This window comes from Prionailurus viverrinus, chromosome E1, assembly GCF_022837055.1.
Source record: "Prionailurus viverrinus isolate Anna chromosome E1, UM_Priviv_1.0, whole genome shotgun sequence".
NCBI classification, from domain to species: Eukaryota; Metazoa; Chordata; class Mammalia; order Carnivora; family Felidae; genus Prionailurus; species Prionailurus viverrinus.
In genome coordinates this window covers 14316773-14340904 of record NC_062574.1, presented here as the reverse complement: position 1 = coordinate 14340904, position 24132 = coordinate 14316773, and the positions used below count along the sequence as shown (strand labels likewise).

The window sequence follows — 24132 nt, the reverse complement described above, 5'->3', positions numbered from 1 at the left end:
TCAATGTGCTTAACAAAGTACCTTCAGATCGGTGAGGATTTTTTCAATCCACGTTGTCACAACTACTATGCCTTCCACTGTCTCAGAGCCCAAAGATGATGCTTTGAGGGATAATTCTTTCATCACAGACTCTAACACCACGAACGTGATGGGTTTCCTTGACTTCTCTAATTTTCTTCGCTTACTGGGTGGTGACTGAAAGAAAAAGAAAGCATGGGGGAAGAAGTTATCCAACTAATGAAATTTCATGTATTATAATGAACTCAGCCAGGGACATTTCCATGACTTCTACTACCAAATGTAGAGCACTAAAAAACGCAAAGACCTTTGCATGCCATACCATGCTGCCTATGGTCAGGCTATCAGCATATAACAGCCTCCAATTACTGAATGTCCCTCATCTATGTGTTGTGCCCAGCACACACCTGTATGATTATTTATTTCATAGCAACTCAAGGACCCTGGGGACTCTGTGTTCTATTCTATCAAGAACTGCATGGGGGCGTCTGGCTGGCTCAGTTGGTAGAGCATGTGACTCTTGGTCTCAGGGTTGTGAGTTCAAGCCCCAGGCTGGGCATGAAGCTTACTTAAAAAATTAAAATTAAAAAAATAAGAACTGCATGGTTTAAAATTGCCTACTTGTAGTCCAACTTTATACTTGTTGAGGCTTGAAGATCACATGTGAGGAATGACCAGGGTCAACTAGGATCACATGGGCAGAGAAGGAGGCCTGCTGCATCTTGGCTAATGTTGGGACCAAGCCAATGGCTAGCTGTGCACTGCCTCTCTGCTGGAAGAAGAGATACCAGTGGTGATGAGAAGAGTGGATTTGAAAGTTGGTTCCACACAATTCAAGACTCTCATCTTTCTATTTCAAGCTTAGAAAGTGAATTGTACTCTACCCACTAGAGGGACTCAAGTTCCATTTTAAAAACTAAATGACATATATTTAAAATCTGTTTCTTTAAACATTTACTAAATTTTTTAAATGATTCTTAGTTCAGGCTAGATATATTATGAACACTTTAAGAGGCAGACTTCCACCTGTTGACAAAATTTATCAAAACTTTAAAAAATTAAGATAATTCTAAGGGTCAGGGTCAAAGTGAGCAGGTGGAGATTATAAGGAGAAAGGCTCATAAAGAGAAAACACTTTAGTCAGGTTGAAAGCCCCTTTCCTGCAAAAAGCAGTCGCCGATAGTGGTGTTGCCGTTAACTGCAATTCTGCCTGGCAATGGTGACAGAGCACATGCATATACACACTGTCAGGTCCGCTTCCTGGGTGAGGCCTTGTAAGGAATAATCAGCAACTCCACATCCCACATGCACACAACAAAACAGCCAGTTTATTCCATGCTAGAAAATTTCTAGATCGTATTTCTAAGAAACAATCTATATTTTCCCTTTATACCAAAACATTTAAAAAAAAAAGGGGGGGGGCGGAATTAGAGAACACTAGAAAACAAGTTTAGAAGAAAAGGACCAAAAACAAAGGGTACATATATGAGTAAGAACCTGCTCTTGAAAAACAAATCATGGACTCCAAGCTCTAAGTCTGAACTTGTTCAATTAATGTCTCAGACAAGATGAGACAAATTCATATTGATATTAACACAGTAGTATTGCTATTAATCAATCACCCAGCCTAAGAAACATATTTTCTATAGTCTACCGAGAGCCTAACACTTTCCATTAAGGAGTTTAAAACATGACTATTAAGCTGTGGAGGAAGAAAGATAATGGTGTGTAGGGGGGGAATGGGAAAGAAGAACCAGATTCCCCATTCCACTTCCCAGCATCCAAGGCTGTTACTATGGACAGTTCACTGTAACAGGAGCATCCCTGACAGCCCACCCAGCATACTAAAGGTCACCCAGAAATATGGCTAAAAGGACAGTGCCTGCTATCTCTTCTGACAGAGATGGTAATCATTTGTGTTTACAAATTCAAACCAGCAAAGTGAAGATTTTGCCGTTTCTCGATTGGTCATGCTGGAGCTGGCCTACAATACTCTTTCTCCAAAAGAAAGAATGGACTCACCATCATTTCTAGAAATTAAAGGAGAGAAATGTGTCCTCACCGAACCTAACAAGACCTCTATCAAGGATCCACTTTCCAAGTTCCGAAGGAATCAGAAATAACAAAATAGACAATTTATTACCCTATTACCCCAGGATGAAAATGAAAACTTCTGCCTCTCAAATATGGTTCCTTTACCTTGCATTCTGGTCCCAGTTTTCCATATGTAATGGCCAACTGATAAATCTGGTATTTCTGAATAGTCTTAGTGAATTACTTTAATACACACATACACATACACAGTCCTCCCAAGACTGTTTTAGTTTTACTCTATTATAGAAACTAGGCACTCAAAAGACAGATAATTTATAGTCCAGAAATTCTTGGGGTTTTAAATGATTAAAGTCTAACATAGGCTTGGCTTACAGCAATCATTCCTTTCCCCCTCTTATCTGTACTGAAATTCCTTTTTATCCCCCCCTACCTTTTTTTTTATAAGTTTATTTTTGGGGCGCCTAGGTGGCTCGGTCGGTGAGGCGTCCAACTTCGGCTCAGGTCACGATCTCACAGTCCGTGAGTTCGAGCCCCGCGTCAGGCTCTGTGCTGACAGCTCAGAGCCTGGAGCCTGTTTCAGATTCTGTGTCTCCCTCTCTCTCTGCCCCTCCCCTGTTCATGCTCTGTCTCTCTTTGTCTCAAAAATAAATAAACGTTAAAAAAAAAATTTATTTTTGAGAGAATGAGAGTGGGGGAGGGGCGGGGGGGGAAGAGAAGATCTGGAAACTGGCTTCACACTGACAGCAGAGAGCCCGATGTGGGGCTTGAACCCACAAACTGTGAAAACATTACCTGAGCCAAAGTTGGCTGCTCAACTGACTGAGGCACCCAGGTGCCCTTGAAATTTCTTTTTTTCTTTTTTTTTAATGTTTTATTTTTGAGAGAGAGAGACAGCGCGCGTGTGCAAGCGGAGGAGGGGACAGAGGATCCAAAGTGGGCTGTGAGCTGACAGCAACGAGCCCCATGTGAGGTTTGAACTCGTGAACCATGAGATCATGACCTAAGCCCAAGTCGGACGCTCAACTGAGTAAGCCACCCAGGTGCCCCTGTACTGAAATTTCTTAGCAGGCAGGGCTAGAGTAAAATACAGGAGCAGGCCTTGAGAAATTAGTAACTAAACTCAACCCCATAGGTCCCCAACAGCAGGTAATCTTATACCCTGCCACAACACTAGAAGCTGTTTTCCCCCAACAGAGATAACTTATTGCAAATATGCTTATAATCTCAAATCACAAGTGTTTTCAACAAAGGGTGCCACACTCAAACTGTCATCATCTAGTTTAAGCGGCAAAATAACATCAATAATTTAACATTTTAAAATGTAAAACAAAATCACTTATTTACCATGGTTTATTCAGTTTAATGTGAAGAACCAGAAGGTGAATTTACAACTGATTTTGCATTAGAAAATATACTACTATATTCCCCAGCTGAAAGGACAATGTGAAAGAAGTTTGGTGAGGAACTGTAAACTCCATAGGGGATACTAGTTTTGTATTTTTTGAATTGCAAGGATTTAATGAATAACAATCAACAGGGGGTGGGACCTCGAATGTTATTTTGTTGCAGCATTTAAGAATACATTAGATTGAGGGGCACCTGGGTGGCTCAGTGGGTTGGGTTGAGACTTCGGCTCAGGTCATGAGCTCACGGTTTGTGGGTTCAAGCCCCACGTCGGGCTCTGTGCTGTCAGCTTGGAGCCTGGAGCCTGCTTGGGATTCTGTGTCTCCTTCTCTCTCTCTCTGCCCCTCCCCCACTTGTGCTCTGTCTCTGTCTCTCAAAATAAATAAATAAATAAATAAATAAATAAATAAATAAATAAATAAATGTAAAAGAAAAAATTTTTTAAAAAAGAATACATTGGATTGAAAATATAAATAGAAAAACAGTTCTTTTTTAATGTTTATTATTTTTGAGAGACAGAGACAGAGCATGAGCGGGTGATGGGCAGAAGGAGAGGGAGACAGAATCTGAAGCAGGCTCCAGGCTCCTAGCTGTCAGCACAGAGCCCGACACAGGGCTCGAGCCCATGAACTGTGATCATGACCTGAGCCAAAGTCGGAACCTTAACTGACTGAGCCACCCAGGCGCCCCTGAACAAAAATAGTTTTTTAAAAAAAATTTTTTTTTAATGTTTATTTTTGAGAGAGAGAGAAAGAGAGACAGAGTATGAGTGGGAGAGGGGCAGAGAGAGAGAGAGAGAGAGAGAGAGAGAGAGAGAGAGAGAGAGAGAGAACACAGATTCTGAAACAGGCTCCAGCCTCCAAGCTGTCAGCACAGAGCCCGATGCGGGGCTCAAACTCACAAACCGTGAGATCATGACCTGAGCCGAAGTCGGTGCCCAACCCACTGAGCCACCCAGGTGCCCCTAAAAACAGTTCTTAAATTTTAAAATATGCTTTACCTAACAGGGCTGTAGATAAATTTCTTAAATCCTCACTCTTACTTTCATTTCTACATCTCAGTGGTGCAATCAGTCAAGAGACTTTCAAATGAGGTGTAACGTGACACAAATCCATGTAGCATCTGCTATGCTGCCAAAGCTCTGTTGTTAACTATGGCTAAGGCAAAAACTGTGTCAAAGAAGCCACAGGCTACAGGAAACCATTAAGTTCTCCCCAGTATCTGCAGGAAAAGAAGGGAGTCATTCACTAGAGATGTGCTGAGCAGGTAGCCACAGCCTCCTCGTTTTGACAGAACAAGCTCCAGACTGGTCCTGAGGGGAAAGGAGGGCTCTTCTTGCTCTTGGCCACTGCAGTGGAGGCTTTGCTGTTCTGCTGCGCTCTGAATGGCTGCTACCCTAAGTCCTCCAGAAACCAGCAGAATGCCTGTGAGCTATTATTCTGCACAGACTATCATTATCTGGAGAAACAGAGCCAAGGGGCCAACACTGACACCTGACTAGAATACAGACAGGAGGTGTGCTGGGAAGGACAGCCAGATTACCTCACCAACTATGCCTTATTTAAATGTGTATCAGCTCTGCTGCCATGAAGTGGACTGAATATTTTGTTGTCCAAGAGTGCAGCTTTCCTGTTAACAGTTCAGTGGGCATTTCTATTGCTATCTTAATCTGACAGGTTACTGTTTAAAATGTCCTGAAATTGGGGTGCCTGGCTGGCTGAGTAGGTAGAACATGTGACTCTTTTTTAAAAAAAATGATTTTATTTTTAAGTAATTTCTACACCCACTGTGGGGCTCAAACTCACGAACCCAAGATCAAGAGTCGCATGCTCTACCAACTGAGCCAACCAGGTATCCCAAGAAGGGGTGGTTTTAACCCTACATCTGTATTTCCTTACTCTAAAAAAACAAACAATGGAAGGATAAATTATAAAACTGTGTAAATAGCGACCCATGCAGCAGTGAGGTTTCAAAGACACAAGACAAGCTAGATTACTAAGTGTGTGTGTGTGTGTGTGTGTGTGTGTGTGTGTGTGTGTGTGTGTGTATATATATGAGATTTGATTTTGAAATCATGTATTTTTCACAATTACAAAATTAAATAACACACAAAAAGGAATCCCTAAGAAATGAAATGAATGGGCTTGGTGGCATAAACCCGCAAAGAGGAAACATTCCAAATGACTTTAAAATCTATCACGAGACAGTCCCCATGGACAAAAGAAATGAAAAAACGACAAAATAGTTATTTTCACAAGTCATTTTGTTGATGATGTTAATCCTGAGACTGTTGTGGTGAATTGTGGGTCAAAACAAATGAAAAATTATGTTAGCATGGTTGAGGATTAAGCTGACTTTTTAGAGCCCCCAATTTCCTCATCTAGCAAGTGGGGACAATACTTCACTTGTTAAGTTTAAATAAAATGACATAACATGTGTGATGATTCACATAACAACTCCTCCATGAAGTAAGCTCTGACTAGCCAGCCGGAACTGCTTTCATTTTAGGAGCTCCCTAACTCCTGACCATTCATTTCAGCACTTACTCAGACATAATTCTGTAGCAATGCTGTGTGTGCGTTTCCCTCCCATAAAACTAATCACCATAAGGATAGAAAATGGTGTCTTCTTTCTTTGGTGTTATCACAATGAAGATCATACTTAATAAGATAAGTAACTAAGCAAAGGGTCCTTAGCTCTGATTTTGCTCAAAAGCTCAGTTCCTTACTCGAATCTGTTTTACAGCCTGCTGTATAGCCTGGTACAGTGCTGGTTTTCAAGCCATTTAATAGCAGAATCTCTTCAAGAAATAAAGTCAATAAGTAATATTGATGTAATCAGATCATCTCTGGTTAAAATGACAGCAAAGCCTGAAGTTCCAACCTGACATCTGCCCCAGCTGTCATCTCCCTGTGGCACCCTACACAGAATCCCTAACCTATCTAGAACCAGTTTGCAAACCTATGCAGTAGTAAAGAGAGCACTGTCAGGAGACCCCAGCTGTGACACTAACAAGGTTACCTGATTAATTTGACCCCTTCCCTCCATCTGCTTTCCAAAAGCCTTCTAGCTTTACTTCCTTAGACAGGAAAGAAATGTCTTGAATGCAGAGGGATAATTTTTTTTTTAACCAGAATTCCAGGGCAATGGTCATAACTAAGAGCGCACAACTTGCTGGGGCCACACTATTTGTCCTTCTTGTTTTGACAAGTGTTAAACTTCTGAAAGCAAAGCAAAGCTAAAATAACATCTTGAGCAATTAGACGAGAAGCTGGGACAAAGAGGCATTCTAAGTGGCTTGTTAAATCCGTAAAGAACAGTCCTCACAATATGCTTCCTTATATACATCATCAGTCAGGAATGATTGTACAAAAATTCTATCAACACCAGGACTCATCCTTTTGTTGCTAAAATAAATCCAGCTAAGAGCAATGGACTTAGTGTAGGCACTTGAATCAGAATTTTTTTTAGCATTCAGCACCAACAGCAACGAGTTAGTGGGCCCGAGATAAGTGAAAATAGAAGTTGCCATAGTAACTTGCACATTTACCCTAAAAAGGCAGGAGTGGGGGTGGGGTGGGGAAGTAGGTCAATATTTCTACTTAACTAGCTCTAGTCCTTGGCTTCCTCTCCTCATCGAAAGCAGCATCCTCCTACCTACCCACCCCTAACAGGAGCAAGAGGGAGAAAGCCAGGTGAGCATTTCAAAATGCAAGAGGTGGGAAGAGGTCCAGGTAGATGAAAGGAGAACCAAGAGGACAGCTCACTGAAAACCTTGCCAGTGCCCTGGGACCACCCCTGGGAAAGCAGTTGCTGATCAAGGGCACCAGTGCTAAGAAACTGTTGCTGGGTTACTGCAAATCAGAAATTGCCATTTTCCCTGTAGTGGTTTAAGTGCACCTAATGGAACACTTGGGAACATGTTATTAACAGCTTTGGGTTGAGGAGAGCGGTGGGGTGGGAGGAGTATTCTGGTATGGGAGAACCTGAGGCCCTTTGCAAAAGGCATTCTTTGATGGTTGAAGCTATGAACAGAGCTCAAGGATGGCCTAAAAGACAGGGAGGGAGAAGGATCCTTTTCAAAATAAGCTGATTTTGCTAACACAGAAACATAGTGCCCTTTGATATTTTCATCTGAGACAGCTACTAATCCAAGAGGGCAAAGGGGACTCTGGGTTCTGAGATGGCATGGAATGTGCCCAGAGCCCATTATAAGCTCTTCCACCTGTGGTGCCAACAAATGTGGGAAGCAGGTTAAAGAGAAATCATTTGGAAACAGATACAGTTCCACCTTCCTGCAACTGTTAATATCTGCACAGGGATAACCCAGTGTCTGTGCAGGGACAATCTAGGGCATTACTAATGATTTTAACCATTTGGTGTAAAAGCCTCAATATCCTAGAAAATGACAGGAAGAATAATCTGTCAGGAAAGTAAAAAAAAAAAAAAACAAAAAAAAAAACCCAGAAACATCTTTTTAAATAGTGAACATTTTGGGGCGCCTGGGTGGCTCAGTTGGTTAAGCATCTGATTTCAGCTCAGGTCATGATCTTACAGTTTGTGAGTTTGAGCCCCACGTCAAGCTCTGTGCTGACAGCTCAGAGCCTGGGGCCTGCTTTCAATCCTCTGTCTCCCTCTCTCTCTGCCCTTCCTCCACTCATGCGCACATGTGCTCTCTCTCTCTCAAGCATAAACATTAGAAAATAAATAATAATAAACAGTGAACATTTCAGGGGCACCTAGGTGGCTCAGTTAAGCGTCTGACTCTTGATTTCTCTGAGCAGCTCAGAGCCTGCTTGGGATTCTTTCTCCCTCTCTCTCTGCCCCTCCCCAGCTTGTGTGCGCGCGCACACGCACACACACACACACACACACACACACACACTCTCTCTCTCTCCCTCTCAAAATAAATAAACAAAAACAAAACAGTGAACATTTCAAACACTAACCTCTAGTCTCTCTATATTGCATTGTACAGAGGGAGGCATAGGCTTCCACAGGATAGGCCATTCAAACTTGACTGGGACACTTATTTCAACCCAGCAGCGCACCTAGTAGCAGAGTACATGGAGGACAGGCTCAGTTTTAAATCTGAGCCCATGTACACAGAAACATCTGCAAATTGTCCCCTGCACTCCTCTGTCCTAGGAGAGAAGGGGAAGAGGCTCACAGACACAGCAACATTTAAGACTTGAAAGACCAAGAGCAATCAAGACTTTGGGAAAGGAGCACCCATAATAAGCCTATTGTATGGATAGGGGATCACAGACCTGAAGGACCAGGTACTAGGCCTCCATAATTACTATGGGAAGAAGGGGCACAGTGCCCAGCAATGTGTGCATAAACTTAAGACAGGAGACTCCAGGTGACAAGGCTGATCACTCTTGTGAAGGAAATGTGAGAACAGATGCTTTCCTATTATCACCTCTCAGTACAGCCCAGAAAAATTACTCAGTCTAACCACTTCAGAAGTATTTTTCCTTTACATATAATAGCACAAAGGAGAAATCTGTGGAACAAATCATTTGTTAAAACGTTCTATTCCAGAAAATGTTCAAGCTTAGGCATATGCAAAGTAGAGAGACTAGGATAATAACCTATACCCAGCTTCAAAACTGATCAATATTCTAGTGGTAATCTTTTTTTTTTTTTTAAATTTTTTTTTTTCAACGTTTATTTATTTTTGGGAGAGAGAGAGACAGAGCATGAGCAGGGGAGGGGCAGAGAGAGAGGGAGACACAGAATCGGAAGCAGGCTCCAGGCTCTGAGCCATCAGCCCAGAGCCCGACGCGGGGCTCGAACTCACGGACCGCGAGATCGTGACCTGGCTGAAGTCGGACGCTTAACCGACTGCGCCACCCAGGCGCCCCTCTAGTGGTAATCTTAAAGCTAAGACAGAACCCTTTACTGGAATAATCCCTAAGTGTTACACATCAAAAGCCTGCAACACAAAATGGCAATTTCTGTATTCACCCATAACCCCAAGAGACAGCTACCCTATGAAAGAAAGCATATCAATAAAAAAGAAAAATAAACAGACTTCAATTTCAATTCTAAAGGAATAGCCAACAGAGTAATTATACCTGCAAGGTATTTCTACAGGTTATATGATCTAAATTTTTAATTCCCAAAAGACGCATTTCTAATTCATTTATATTTGCTAAACAAGATTCACGGTGCTGCCCAAACCCACAGAGAAAGGCTCCATGGTCACCAGTCAGCCTTATAGGACTATGCCTTATTTTGTAACACTTCCCATTCTGACATAAGCATCTAGGGCAAACTTGAGGGAAACAAGACAGTACAGATTTATTTATGACCTACTGAAACCCACCATGTGCTGGCATTTGAAAAAGCTATAACAAAGTCTCTACTTACGGGCACTGTAACATCATCATAAAAACTCCAAGCTAAAGCCCATCTCATTGTCCGGCCTTGACAGAATTCAGTGTAGGTGACTTTAGGAACCTGAAACCAAGAAACATGTCATCTCATCAAACTGAAGTCATTCTACCAATATGTTTTTGGCTCCTGCCTCATGTTAATTATGTGTTGGTTTTTCTTTTTATCAGTTAACAAACACTACTATCCCCAGTTATGCACAGTTATCTAACAATCAATGAATAAATTATCTCTCAATAAAGTTGTGGATGTTTTCCTCTCCTAAAACATTATAGAGAATTTACAGTTCTGGCTTGAAGGTCCAAATATACAAAACACCCAAAATAACACAGCTCCTTCAGAAAACCACTGGTAAATGATTCAAATATTTTTGTTGTTGTTGTTGTTGTTGTTATCTTTTCTTTCTTTTTTAAGGAAAGAGAGCCACCGAAGCCTGGCTAGATACAGCTATGTAGTCTCCCTTTTATCTATCGGATTTTATGGGAAAAAAAATGAAATTACTTTGCAGCTGTTACAATTTTAACAAGGAAAAGGTGTGATAGGGAAAACAGGATGAGTACAATGTCAGAGAGAAACCAGAAATCAGAACCTTGGTTTCTGCCACTGACCACACATCTGACCCCCTTCTCTGAAAACTCACCTGGCTCATGCTTACTTGTGCCAAAACTTCATAAACTGGGAGAGAAGTCAGGGGGCAGTATTAATTTGCCACCTGCTTTTCAAAACAGAAGCAAGGGTCTGAACTCATGTGGATTGTACCATAAAGGGAACCACACTTGATTGAAGACCATTCTAGTTATAGCTGATCTTTGATAACTAGGCATGTGACCCAGAACAAGCCCCTTAACTTATGTAGACTTCAGTTTCTGTAATTACAAAGGAATCCGATGTGGTGTTGGTGGCAGATGGCACCAGGTTTTTTTCGTTTCTGGGAGCTCTCATCCTGTTTTCCCCATCTTTTCTCTGTTATAATTGTCAAAGAAGGCCTTATAAAAATAATTTATAAAAAGCCTCTTTTAGCCCCAGAATTACAAAATTCAAAAATAAACAAACAAAAAAACAAATTTAGAGTTTTAAAGTATAAAAGCAAATTCTACACTCTGCCATCACAAGTAGATACACCAGAACAGCAATGATAAAGCCTTACCCCTTGTATGCGAAGTTCTTCCTTTAGAGGAGCCAAGCTGCATTTTTTCCCCAGCATACAGCTGTACCACCTAGGGGGAAAAAAAAAAAGCAGAAGTAAAACACTGTTTCATATGGTTACATTTTTTAATTAAGTATTTCTCAAGCGAACAAAATGAGAACAGACGTAAAAAATTCTGAGTTAAGTTCCAAGTGACAATAACAAAAATTATACATCATGTATTTAGGAAAAAAACAAACCTAACAAATGAAAACAAGCCCAAAGCAAAAAACAAAACAAAACAAAAAAAAACAAAAAAAAAAAACCAAAAAAACAAAACCCACTTAGCCTCTCCAAAACACCACCTATACCATTTTAACAGAAATTATAAAATCCGGCATGAACCTGTATTTTGAGATGGCTTAACCTGCAAATAATTAAAGGATATTATATTAGTGTTTCAAAAGAACATGAAGTCAATTTCTTCTATAGTAAATACAAATCTAGAAGAAGGAGTGGGGAGAAGATGGAGTGAACTGGTTAAAAGGTAAAAGAATAGAATTTAGCCTATGAAGGATTAACTACTATGCTTTCCATCACAAGCAACTAGGAAACTTGACAAAATATATGTAACAATTGTTTTTCAGACATTGGACAACTACTGTGAAGACCTATGATCTCAGACAGATGAGGTGAGCCCCATAATTGCCAGAGCTTACTGCCTGAAGGAAATTTTCCAAGCAGCAATGCAGCGAAAGGTCATGCAAACAGATCCCAATAATCTTGCTGAATTAATGAGGGAGAGATGGATTTCAGAAGCCCACACAGTAAGAATCTGAAGGGCAAAATACAAGAAAGGAAGGAGGTGCATAGAGAATTATGGCCATCTGCAGAAGAGTTCCCTGGAATATTCTGCAGAATAATGATCTGCATGTGTGTGAGGTGGAACTCTGTGAGGCTAGGGAAAGAATTCCCAGAAAGCAGTCAGCTGAACAATTCCTAGAGTCCAGACAGAGCTGGACTAGTTTGTAGTTCTACTGGCCAAAGCAAAAAACCCTTGTTAATAAAGGGGCATCTGGTAGAGTCCTAGAAAGGATGCTGCTTTGTAATGGGGCTAGAGGTTATTCTATCTTTACCCTAATGAAGCTTAAAATTAAAAGCAAGACTCAAAAGGACCAAAGTGATCACAGATAACCTAAGCAAACATCAGAACAAAATCCAACACTCTTTAAAGGAACACAATGAAATGCAGCACCCCAAAACATAAGATTTGCAATATGTAGCATCCAACCAAAAATGACCAGACATTAAAACAGGCAGGAAAAAAAAGGGGGGGGGGGGGGAATGACTTACAACCAGGATAAAAAAAAAATCAATTATTAGAAACAGATCAAGAAATGAGAGATGATGAAGTTAGCAGATGATGACATTAAAACAGCTCTTAGAAATATGCTCCAAGACAAAACATGGACATAGTACGGAGTATAAAGGAAGATATCAAAACCAACCAAATGGAACTTCTAGACATGAAAATTATGATACCTAGAATTAAAATTTCACTGGACAGGATTAACAACATATGAGATTCTGCAAAAGACCTGTGAACCTGAATACATACCAACAGAAACTACCCAAAATAAAGCACATGGGGGAAAAAAATACACATAGCACCTATGACCTGTGGGACAGTATCAAGCAATACACATTAAGTGGCATTTCAGAAAAGGGAAGAAGAGACAAAAAAATATTTGAAAAAAGGGCCAATTTTTCCAAAATTGAAAAAAATTATAAGTCTACACACACAAAGTCTAATGAACCCCACAAAGAAACATAAGGAAAATGCTATCAGGGTACCTCACAATTAAATCACTGAAAATCAGGGAAGCCTGGGTGGCTCGGTCTGTTAAGCGACGGACTTTGGCTCAGGTCATGATCTCACGGTTCATGAGTTCGAGCCCTGAGTTGGGCTCTTTGCAGACAGCTCAGAGCCTGGAGCCTGCTTTGGATTCTATGTCTCCCTCTCTCTCTCTGCCCTTCCCCTACTCACACACATACACGCTCTCTCTCCCTCTTTCTCTCAAAAGTAAATAAATATTAAAAAAAATATTTAAATTACTGAAAATCAGAGATAAAGAGAAAATCTTAAAAGTACAGAGAGGCTGGAGACACTTTTGTAAAAAAAGATTTTATTTTTAAGTAATCTATCTCTTCATGCAACATGGGGTTCAAACTTACAACCCTGGGATCAAAAGCCACAGCCTTACTGACTGAGCCAGCCAGGACCCACAAGTCTTAGAACACTTTTAAAGGATTAGAATAATACAAAACATGGTCTCAGGCTGTAATAACTAATTAGACTAGAAAACAGTAAGAGAATCATAGTTTTCAGGTCGTGATCTCATGGTTCATGGGATTGAGCACTGCATCAGGCTCTGTGCTGACAGCAGAGCCTGCTTGGGATTCTCTACCCCTCCTCTCCGTCCCTCCCTGGTATATGCTCATGCACTCTCTCTCAAAGTAAATAAATGAAAAAACTTTAAAAAAGTTTTTTCTTTAAAAAAAAGAGAAAAGAATTCAAATATCCAAAACAATTTTTTTTTTGGAAAAGAACAAAACTGGAGGGCTTACACCACCTGAATTCAAGACTTAGTATAAAGCTCCGATAATCAAGACAATATGGTAATGGCATAAATATAGACATACAGATCAAGACAATGGAATACAGTCCAGAAACAGACTCGCTTATATGATCAGGTGATTTTTAAAAAAACTTTTTTTTTTTTTTTTAACATTTTATTTATTTTTGCAAGACAGAGAGAGAGCAGGGGAGGGGCAGAGAGAGAAGGAGACTCAGAATCCAAAGCAAGATCCAGGCTCCAAGCTGTCAGCACAGAGCCCGATGCAGGGCTCGAACTCACAAACCGCGAGATCATGACCTGAGCTAAAGTTAGATGCTTAACTGACTGAGCCACCCAGGAGTGCCCTATGAGCAGGTGATTAAACAAAGGTACCCAAGGCTTGCTCTTCAAAAAACATGGTTATAAAAATAAAAAGGCAGACCACAGACTGGGAGGAAATACTTGCAAAATACATCCTATAAAAGACTTGTATTCAACATTATATAAGGAACTCCTACAACTCAGTTAAGATTAATAAACAGATAAAAATATATAGGGAGACTTCTAGTTTCTAGTCCAACATGTTAAGAAGCTGGAAGTTGCCACACTGTTTAAGTAAAAGGCTGAACCAACTAAAAAATTAACTCTTCCTATATCCATCACAGAAGCAACTATTCACAGGGGAAACCACTGACTCTAAAATTAGAGAAACCAACAGGTGAATACAAAGAATCACAACTCACCAGAACAAAAATCCTGGAGCAAAACCTCCATGGGAATCAGTGCTGAGGTAGGGAAACTGAACTGCAGCTGACAAATTGCTGGAGACTCAGCAGGGACAGGTCTGAGAGAGAAAAAACCCAGGAGGACTCTGTCATCAGGACCCCAAAACTTTTATCAATTTTACATCCAAGAGCTTGACCAGGTTCTCACGGTGAATATGGGAGAAAAATTCTCTGTGCTTCCAGCAGGGAAAAGGGAAAAGGAGTAATCCTCTAGAGCATCCTGTTCTTAACGAGGCCTGCCCTCAAGAGAAACTAGTTAACCAGATCTTAACCTGTTAAGGTATTATCAGAGCCTAACTGACATACAGGAATGGCATCATCCAACTCCAGCCTAAGCCATCCTGTCCCACCAGGATGGAGGGGAAGAGAGTAAGGAGGGACTGAGAAGCAAGTGTGAAGTTCACAATCCAGAGGGACAGGCTCACTAAAAGACTGATCTATTCACACTACAGAATATCTCCCCTCTCTCCACACCTCACCCACATTACTAAAGGTCTATTTACAGCAGTTCCTTTTACGCAGTATATTATGTGTTTCTATTAAGAAAACTAACAAAACATACTAAAAGGCAAAAAACAGTTTGAAGACACAGAGTAAGCATCAGAACCACATATGGCAAGAACGTGGGAGTTATGAGACCAGGAATTTAAAACAACCATGATTAAGATACTAAGGGCTCTAATGGATAAAACAGACAGCATGTAAGAACAGATGGGCAATGTAAGCAGAAATGGAAATTCTAAGAAAATGAAAAAGAAATGCTACAAGTCAAAACCTCTGTAATGGAAAGAAGAATGCCTTTGATGGGCTCATCAGGAGACTGGACACAGATGAAGAAAGAATCTCTGAGTGTGAGGATAGCTCAGCAAAACTGCCAAAACTGAGAAGTAAAGAGAAAAAGCACTGGGCAGGGAAACAGAATACAATATCCAGGAACTGTGGGACAACTACAAAAGGTGTAAAATATGTTTAATTGGAATTCCAAAAAGAAAAGACAGAAAGGCACAGAAAAATCATTTGAAACACTAACGACCGGGAATTTCCCCCAAATTAATGCCAGACACGAAACCACAGATTTGGGAAGGTAAGAGATCACTGAACAGGAAACACACACACACACACACACACACACACACACACACACACACACACACACACACAATTTACAACTAAGGCATGAGATTTCCAAAATATGGAAAACCAAAGATAAAGAAAAAAATTCTAAAAGAAGCCAAAGGGAAAAAGCCACATTATCTATAGAGGAACAAAGAAAGAATTACATCAAACTCATCTTAAGAAACAACACAGGGGGGCACCTGGGTGGCTCAGTCAGTTAAGCATCTGACTGCTGGTTTCAGCTCAGGTCATGATCTCACAGTCTGTGAGATGGAGCCCAGTGTGGGGCTCTCAGGTTTGTGAGATGGAGCCCTACACTGGACTCTGCACTACAGCACGGAGTCTGCTTGGGATTCTATCTTTCCTCTCTCTCTCTGCTTCCCCACACCAGCTCTCTCTCAAAATAAATAAAGAAACTTAAGAAAAGAAAAAAAAGAAAGAAACAAAAAAGGAGCCATGCGAGAGTAGAGTGAAATGTTTAAAATGTTGAGAGGAAAAAACCCACCAACCTAGCTAGAATTCTGTACTCTGCAACATTATCCTTCAAAAGTGAAGGTGAAATAAGACTTTCTCAGACAAACAGAAATTGAGGGAATTCATTGCCAGTTCCTTCTCTAGAGAACTTCTCTTTAACATTTGCAGGCCTTACAATAAGGATAATTGTATCAGTCAGAAACTCAGATCTATATAAAATGAAGAACAAGGGAGAAAAAAATAAGTGGAAGTTGAAAAAACAAAAAAATCAAAACTTTTAAAATTCTTTTTCTAAAAGTTTGTTTGTTTGTTTGTTTGTTTATAGCGAGCACACACAAGCAGGGGAGGGGCAGAGACAGGGAGGGAGAATCTCAAGCAGGCGCCACACTGTCTGCATAGAGCCCGAAGTAGGGCTTGATTCCACAAACTGTGAGATCATGACTTGAGCCAAAATCAAGAGTTAGACGCTTAACCGACTGAGCCATCCAGATACCCTAAAACTTTTAAAATTCTTAATTAAGCCACAGGTAACAGTTTGTTAAAAATAACAATACCATGGGCACCTGGGTGGCTTAGTCAATTAAGCATCCAACTCGATTTTGGCTCAGGTCATGATCTCGTGGTTAGTGGGATCCAGCCCCGCACTGGGCTCTGTGCTGACAGTGTGGAGCCTGCTTGGGATTCTCTCTCTCCCTCTCTCTCAAAATAAAGAAATAAACATTTAAAAAAATCACCAACAACATATTTGATTATGTATGCTTATGAATACGCATACGTATAAATGAATGACAAAAATAGAAGGGACACGAGGGGAATTTTTACATTTACATCAGCTTTATTGGGATTTAACTTGTATACAGTAAAATTTTCCTATTTTATTTTTTTAAATGTTTTTATTTATTTTTGAGAGACAGAGAGGCAGACTGCAAGCAGGGGAGGGGCAGAGAGAGAGGGAGACACAGAACCGGAAGCAGGCTCCAGGCTTTGGGCTGTCAGTACAGAGCCCAGTGCAGGGCTCGAACCCATGGACCGGGAGATCATGACCTGAGCTGAAGTCAGCCACCTAACTGACTGAGCCACCTAGGTGCCCCTATTTTATTTTTTTCTTAAGTAGGTTTCATGCCCAGTGCAGAGCCCAATGTGGGGCTTCAACTCATGACCCTGAGAGCAAGACCTGAGCTGAGATCAAGAGTTGGACACTTGACTGAGCCACCCAGGCACCCCCCCCCCTTTTTTCTGTGTGTTAGATTGTTTATTTTATTTTTTTTTAATTTACATCCAAATTAGCATATAGTGCAACAATGATTTCAGGAGTAGATTCCTTAGTGCCCCTTTCCCATTTAGCCCATCTCCCCTCCCACACCCCCTCCAGTAAGCCTCTGTTTGTTTTCCATATTTAAGAGTCTCTTCTGTTTCATCCCTCTCCCTGTTTTTATATTATTTTTGTTTCCCTTCCCTTATTTTCATCTGTTTTGTCACTTAAAATCCTCATATGAGTGAAGTCATATGATTTTTGTCTTTCTCTGACTAATTTCACTTTGCGTAATACCCTCCAATTCCATCCACGTAGTTGCAAATAGCAAGATTTCATTCTTTTTGATTGCCAAGTAATACTCCATTGTGTGTGTATACACACACACACACACACACACACACACACACACACACACCACATCTTCTTTATCCATTCATCCATCGATGGACATTTGGGCTCTTTCCATACTCTGGCTATTGTTGATAGTGCTGCTATAAACACTGGGGTGCATATGTCCCTTCAAAACAGCACACCTGTATCCCTTGGATAAATACCTAGTAGTGTAATTGCTGGGTCTAGGATAGTTCTATTATTAATTTTTTGAGGAACCTCCAAACTGTTTTCCAGAGTGGCTGCACCAGCTTGCATTCCCACAGGCACGCCTTTTTTTAAATCTAATTTTAAGTAGGTAGTTCAGTGAATTTTGACAAATGCGTATAATACCACCATCACAATCAAGATATAGGACATTTAGGGGCGCCTGGGTGGCTCAGTCAGTTGAGCGTCTGACTTCAGCTCAGGTCTCGATCTCGCGGTTTGTGAGTTCGAGCCCCGTGTCAGGCTCTGTGCTGACAGCTCAGAGCCTGGAGCCTGTTTCAGATTCTGTCTCCTTCTCTCTCCACCCCACCCCTGCTTGTGCTCTGTCTCTCTCTTTCAAAAATGAATAAACATAAATTTTTTTTTAAAAGACATACAACATTTACAGCACCCTAAATAATTCCCTTGTGCCCCTTTGCAGTCTTTCCCCACCCTACCCCAGCCTCCAGTGACCCCTGGTCATTCTGTCTTAATAATTTTGCCTCTTTAGACTTTGATATAAATGCAGGCACAGAATGTTTTTGTATCCGGGTTTGTATCATAAATACAGTGGCCATTTCATATGGTTCGAACTTAATACATTAAATAATATAAATGAAAATCTTAATGTTTACAGAAGTATGAGAAATACCATTATACTGCTCTAGAAATAGTATGCACTACTATTTTGTTTTCATTATTTGTGGGCTCAACAACAGGTGACTGCCCCTATTTTGTTTAGTCAATCATTTTCCCCTTTGAAAATACAAAGAAATAATTGTTTTACCTAAACCACTTTAAACAAACCTGGGTAAATTTACTTAGAGCACAATCAATTCCATTTGGTGGTTTTAAAATGTTTAGGACAAAAACAATATGCTCCCTTTAAGAAGACAGTATATAAATGGAGAAATCATTAACCAGGAATTAAAAGCCTTTGGTATTTTAGGAACAAGATACAAAAAAAGAAATTAAGAGCAATTAGTGCTCAAATAGTAACAGTATAAAATAGGTGAAGACCTTTCCTTTAAGATTACCATTCCTGAACAGATTAGATCAGAGTCACCAGAAACCAAGAAACAGTCCAGAACAGAGACAAATCAAAGATATTCTAAATTTCCTCAGGAGATGAAGGGAAGCAAATATTTAGATAAGTAAGGCTTGTTATGGTTAAATATGTCATCGGCAGTTAACATACACTTGGCAAAGTACATATTTCTTTTAATCCTTGCTGTAAACTGAATACTAGACTTGTGAATCTAAGATTTAATCTCATCAGTATACTTAACTGTTTCCTGAAACACTTATATTTCTTATAGGACAAAGTTATAGCATGTATTAAAAAAAATTCTGAGCTGACTTCACTTTAAGAAATGCCTACCCATCAGATCCTAGCTACTCTCACAAACATCTTGTGACAACTAATCAAAATGCAAGTAGAAAAAAGATGAACGAAAGGAAGATCTAGCTACCCAGGAGACTTTGAACCCATTATACTATTTTAATGATGCAAGTAACACTGTACTCATTACAACATTTAGTAATTCCTCTGAGATAGCAGCTTCAAGAAAAAGTATTCTGAAATAATTTCAAACATACAGAAGAGATGCAAAATTAGTACAAATGATTCCAGTATACTCTTCACCCAGATTCATCAATCAACATTTCCTCCATTTGCTTGTTCTGTATGTGTGTTTAGTTTTGTTTTCAATATTTGAGTGTTAGCTACAGTCATCATCATGCCCCTTTAACCCTTAATATTTTGGCATGCACATTTTAAAAACAAGGACCTTCTCCTTCATAACTACAGAACAATTATCAAATTGAGAAAATTTAACACTCATACAATACTATTATCTGGAATACAGTCCATTTTCAAATTTCACCAATTATCCCAATAATGTCCTTCATGGCAATTTTCTCCCCTGATACAAGATCTAAGATCCTGCATTTCATTTACGTGTCAAGTCTCTTTAGTCTCCTTCAATCCGCAACAGTTCCTCAGCCCTTTTTTTGTTTGTTTTTGTAACTTTCACGACCTTCCTATTTCTGAAGAAATGTTTTACAAAATCCCTCCAATTGGTTTGTCTGGAGTTTCCTCGGAGTTAGGTTCAAGTTATACACGCTGGGCATGAAGAGCACAGGGTGCTGTAGTGTCCTGGGTGCAGCACATCAGAAGGTGATTACCTGCTTAAGGCGGGGTCCCCCAGGCTTCTCTACTATAATGTTACCGTTATTTCTTTGTGATTGTTAAGTCATCTGTGGGGAGATACTCTGAAATTGTTAACATCCTGTCCCTCCTCAAATTTTCCATTGTTGATTTTCCATGAATCAATTATTATAATAATGATGACAAAATGGTGATTTTTCTCACTTTATTGTTCCTTCTGCATGTACTAGTTGGGATACTGTGACAAAGAACTTTTCCTCTATCCCCTTTATGTATTTCATTTGCTTATTTTATTTAATAGGTTAAAATCAATTATTATCATTATTTACTTTGAAATCATATTGTCTCAGATTTGGCTTGGGCTACCTCTTGTATGCTTCTGACAGGTCATTTTTTGAACACTTCCTTACTTTTTGATACCATAAAATATTCCAGGCTCTTCTTAAACTTATACTTACCTAGCAGTGGAATCACCCATTTCTCCAAGGCGCCTGGTTCTTTTTATTTATGTTTTTTGTTAAAAACTTTTTTTTAATGTTTATTTACTTTTGAGAGAGAGAGAGAGAGAGAGAGAGAGAGAGAGAGAGAGGGAGGGAGAGAGAGAGACTGTGTGAGCAAACATGAATGGGGAGGGGCAGAGAGAGAGGGAGACACAGAATCCAAGGCAGGGGCTCCAGGCCCTGAACTGTCAACAGACAGCCTGATGCAGGGCTTGAACTCACAAATCATGAGATCACGACCTGAGCTGAAGTCAGATGCTGAACCAACTGAACCACCCAGGCGCCCCTACTGGTTCTTTTTAGTGGGGACTGGTTATTTTAAAACTTTTTAAAACACCAAACCTTAAACTAAAGCATAATACAGAAAAACAGACAGAAGCAGAAGTTTAGCATGTAAAGTGGACATGAGCATAGTCTAAAAATTTCCCTAGTTGTGGAATCTAACATTTCGCTGCCTATATTGAATTACCAGAATAAATGTCCCTCGACATGCAGAACAGCCCTAATGTCCACCTGATCTCAAAATTTATCATTTAAACTACCACACATTACAAATCTACATGACTAAAAATAAACTTTTATCTTCCGTTCTTCTTAAAAAGTAGCTTTAATGATTCACATACATTCTTACAAGTACAAGAAACACTGCAATAAGATTCTCCAAGGTAGTGGGACCAAGGCTTTTCATTCTTTGGTATTCCTTTTTATAACTGCCTGATGTACTAAAAATACATGCTTGTTGATTTTAACAACTCTCTACTTCGAGTACTGAAAGTAGCACTAAGCAGTGACTACCTATTATAGGTAGATATGCTATGAAAGCTGATACAGCTAGCTTGTTACGGCATGAACCACTGGATTCAACCTTTTCTCCCTAAGACCTTAGAGTAGTCACCAATCAATGAGGCTCTGCCCCCTTAAAACTTGAAAGAGAATGTAACTACGCATGTATGCATGATACCTAAACTAAGGTTATGAGAAGCACATAATCTAATTCATTAAAAAAAAGTAGCCCCTTATCTTTCAGGCTGCTTAATTCTCTATCTTCCTACCTTAGCAGGAAGTAAAAAATCAAAATACCAGTACCTACTTCCTGTGGAGCTCAAAACTAAGACATACATTTTAGGTTTTTAACTGAGAAAATCGTCTTCTACCGGAGAACAGGCTGGTATATTATCTGATCCCCAATACATCCCTACATTCTTTATCTGTGTAGTGAGTTGGTACACTGGAGCAAGGGGTACATTTCTTTCTAATGACACCCAAGAAACCCTTTTACTCATCGGCAACCCTATGATGGGTCCTAATCAAAGATGAAATCAGAGGTCAAAGATAGCCACCCACGTTACAGATTCATTAGATGTATCTGTGGAGGTTCAGTAACAAATGAGAAGTGGTATGTTCTTTGTAACACTGAAAAAAAGAATATAGTGCCCAATAATAAGGAATTAGTTAATTGTGGACTGTTGTCAAGCTATTTAAAATTACTGCTATGCACATACCATTAGCCACAAAGAAACACAGGAATGAAAAAAAATCAAGAGCAGAAAACAAAATTAGTGGTATTTATGATTATAACCACGGGAATAAAAAAAAGGGGGAACTGGTAGGAAATGCACCCAAAATAAGCTAATAGTTGCATCAAAGTGCCGAGATCAATGTTTTCTCCATTTGCTAATTTTCTGTGTGATTATCTTGTTTAAGAGATAAAATCACAAATAATAGGAACATCTAACATTTAGATAGCACTTCAGTCTACATGTATATTCATAGTAATTTCTCTTCATTCTCTGAACAGCTATAGGAGGTATTATCTCCAAAGTTGGGAGTCTTTCAGCTGGAGAATTAACTAAAGGCTCAGGGATAAAATCTACAATTGTACCCTGCAATTATTATTTATAGTACCCCATAACTATACTAGCATCTACTTTAAAAAAAAAAAAAGAAGGGGACGGGGAGGGCCTTTTTTTTTTTTTTTTCAACGTTTATTTATTTTTGGGACAGAGAGAGACAGAGCATGAACGGGGGAGGGGCAGAGAGAGAGGGAGACACAGAATCGGAAACAGGCTCCAGGCTCTGAGCCATCAGCCCAGAGCCTGACGCGGGGCTCGAACTCACGGACCGTGAGATCGTGACCTGGCTGAAGTCGGACGCTTAACCGACTGCGCCACCCAGGCGCCCATATTAAAATAACGTAACAAAGTTATTTGTAACATTTTCTTTCAACATAGTGGACCAGCATGTAAATCTACTGAACTCCTAGAACAGTCGAGTTAAAATGATCCTATTTAATATTCTTTATATCAAATATGTGTTCATTTAATTCTATGACCACCCTATGAGATCTAAAGTAGCTATTATTATCCCATTTACCAATAAAAAACGAAGTTTACGTTTGGTGATTAAGAATGTGATTAAAGAATCACATTCAAAAGGCACAGGGGTGCCTGGGTGGCTCAAGTGGTTGGGCATCTGACTCCTGATAAGAGCTCAGGTCATGGTCTCACAGTTTCATGGGTTTGGGTACTGCGTCGGACTCTGTGCTGCAGCATGGAGGCTGCTTAAGATTCTCTCCCCCTCTCTCCGCCTATCCCCACCTCACATTCTTTCTCTCTCAAAATAAATAAATAAACTTAAAAAAAAAAAAAGGCACAGATTATTCAATTTGTTGCCCATCACCAAATATACGGACTATATATACAAACCCAGGAAGTATCCATCATCTGGCAGGGAGTAGGGAACAGAAAGGAAAAAGAATGAAGAGGAAAAGTGGTGAAACCAGTATTAAGTTGGAACTTTGTGAGATACAGATCTCTGACTCCTGAAAAATCATAAAATAATTGCCATAAAAGGAATGAACTACAGACCTAGTAAGCAATGAATTACAAGACTGAAATTCAGGTCATAAGGAGTTTGATTAAGTGAAACTGATTATAAATAGATCTGTAAATATATCGACTGATCTATTTAGAAGGTTGGGTGAGTCTCTAAAAAAGACAGTGCTCTTTTTTTAAAATTTTCTTTTTAACGTTTCATTTATTTTTGAGAGACAGAGCAAGTGGGAGAGGGGTAGAGAAAGAGGGAAACAGAATCCGAAGGAGGCTCCAGGCTCCGAGCTGTCAGCACAGAGCCCAACGCGGGGCCTAAACTCACGAACCGAGACATCATGGCCTCAGCTGAAGTGGCCACTTAGCCAACTGAGCCACCCAGGCACCCCCAAAGACAATGGTATTAAGTAAGCTTAAGCCACAGGCACAAAAATGAAAGGTAAGGCTGAAAAGCATTTGCAACTTCATCAACAACAAAAAGGCTGTCTACTTAGAAGTCCAACTGTACGCTAGGACTGCATATGCTGCAGGCTACTAGACTAGAAATCAGGATATCTGGGTCCCAAGTTTCTAATCTGTAAAACTAACATACTGGATACCTTTACCTCCCAAAGGCATCCCAGCTGCAAAATCCTTTAAGATACAAAATAAAACACATGCATGCAGGTGCTGCGGTGCATGACTTAGGTGAGGCATGAATCGTAACAGGGAGGTGAGGCATCTTGAGTGCCATCACGGAGATCAGTGCAACAAATTTAACTCCATAATGTTAAAAACGCTGCTGAGTTCCTACACTTTTTCAGGA

At 40.0% G+C, this 24132-nt stretch overlaps 1 protein-coding gene across 3 annotated transcripts in view; it reads right to left on the bottom strand.

The window, feature by feature from the left end:
• The window catches only part of METTL16 (methyltransferase 16, N6-methyladenosine), an 82315-nt gene that overhangs the window by 11737 nt on the left and 46446 nt on the right, over nt 1–24132 (bottom strand). For all 3 annotated transcript variants that reach the window (XM_047832706.1, XM_047832705.1, XM_047832704.1), the window contains 3 exons: nt 11027–11096; nt 9856–9945; nt 22–195 (listed from right to left, as the gene is read on the bottom strand). In XM_047832706.1, the coding sequence (XP_047688662.1) occupies nt 22–195; nt 9856–9945; nt 11027–11096 (334 nt within the window). The remainder of the gene's footprint in view (nt 1–21; nt 196–9855; nt 9946–11026; nt 11097–24132) is intronic.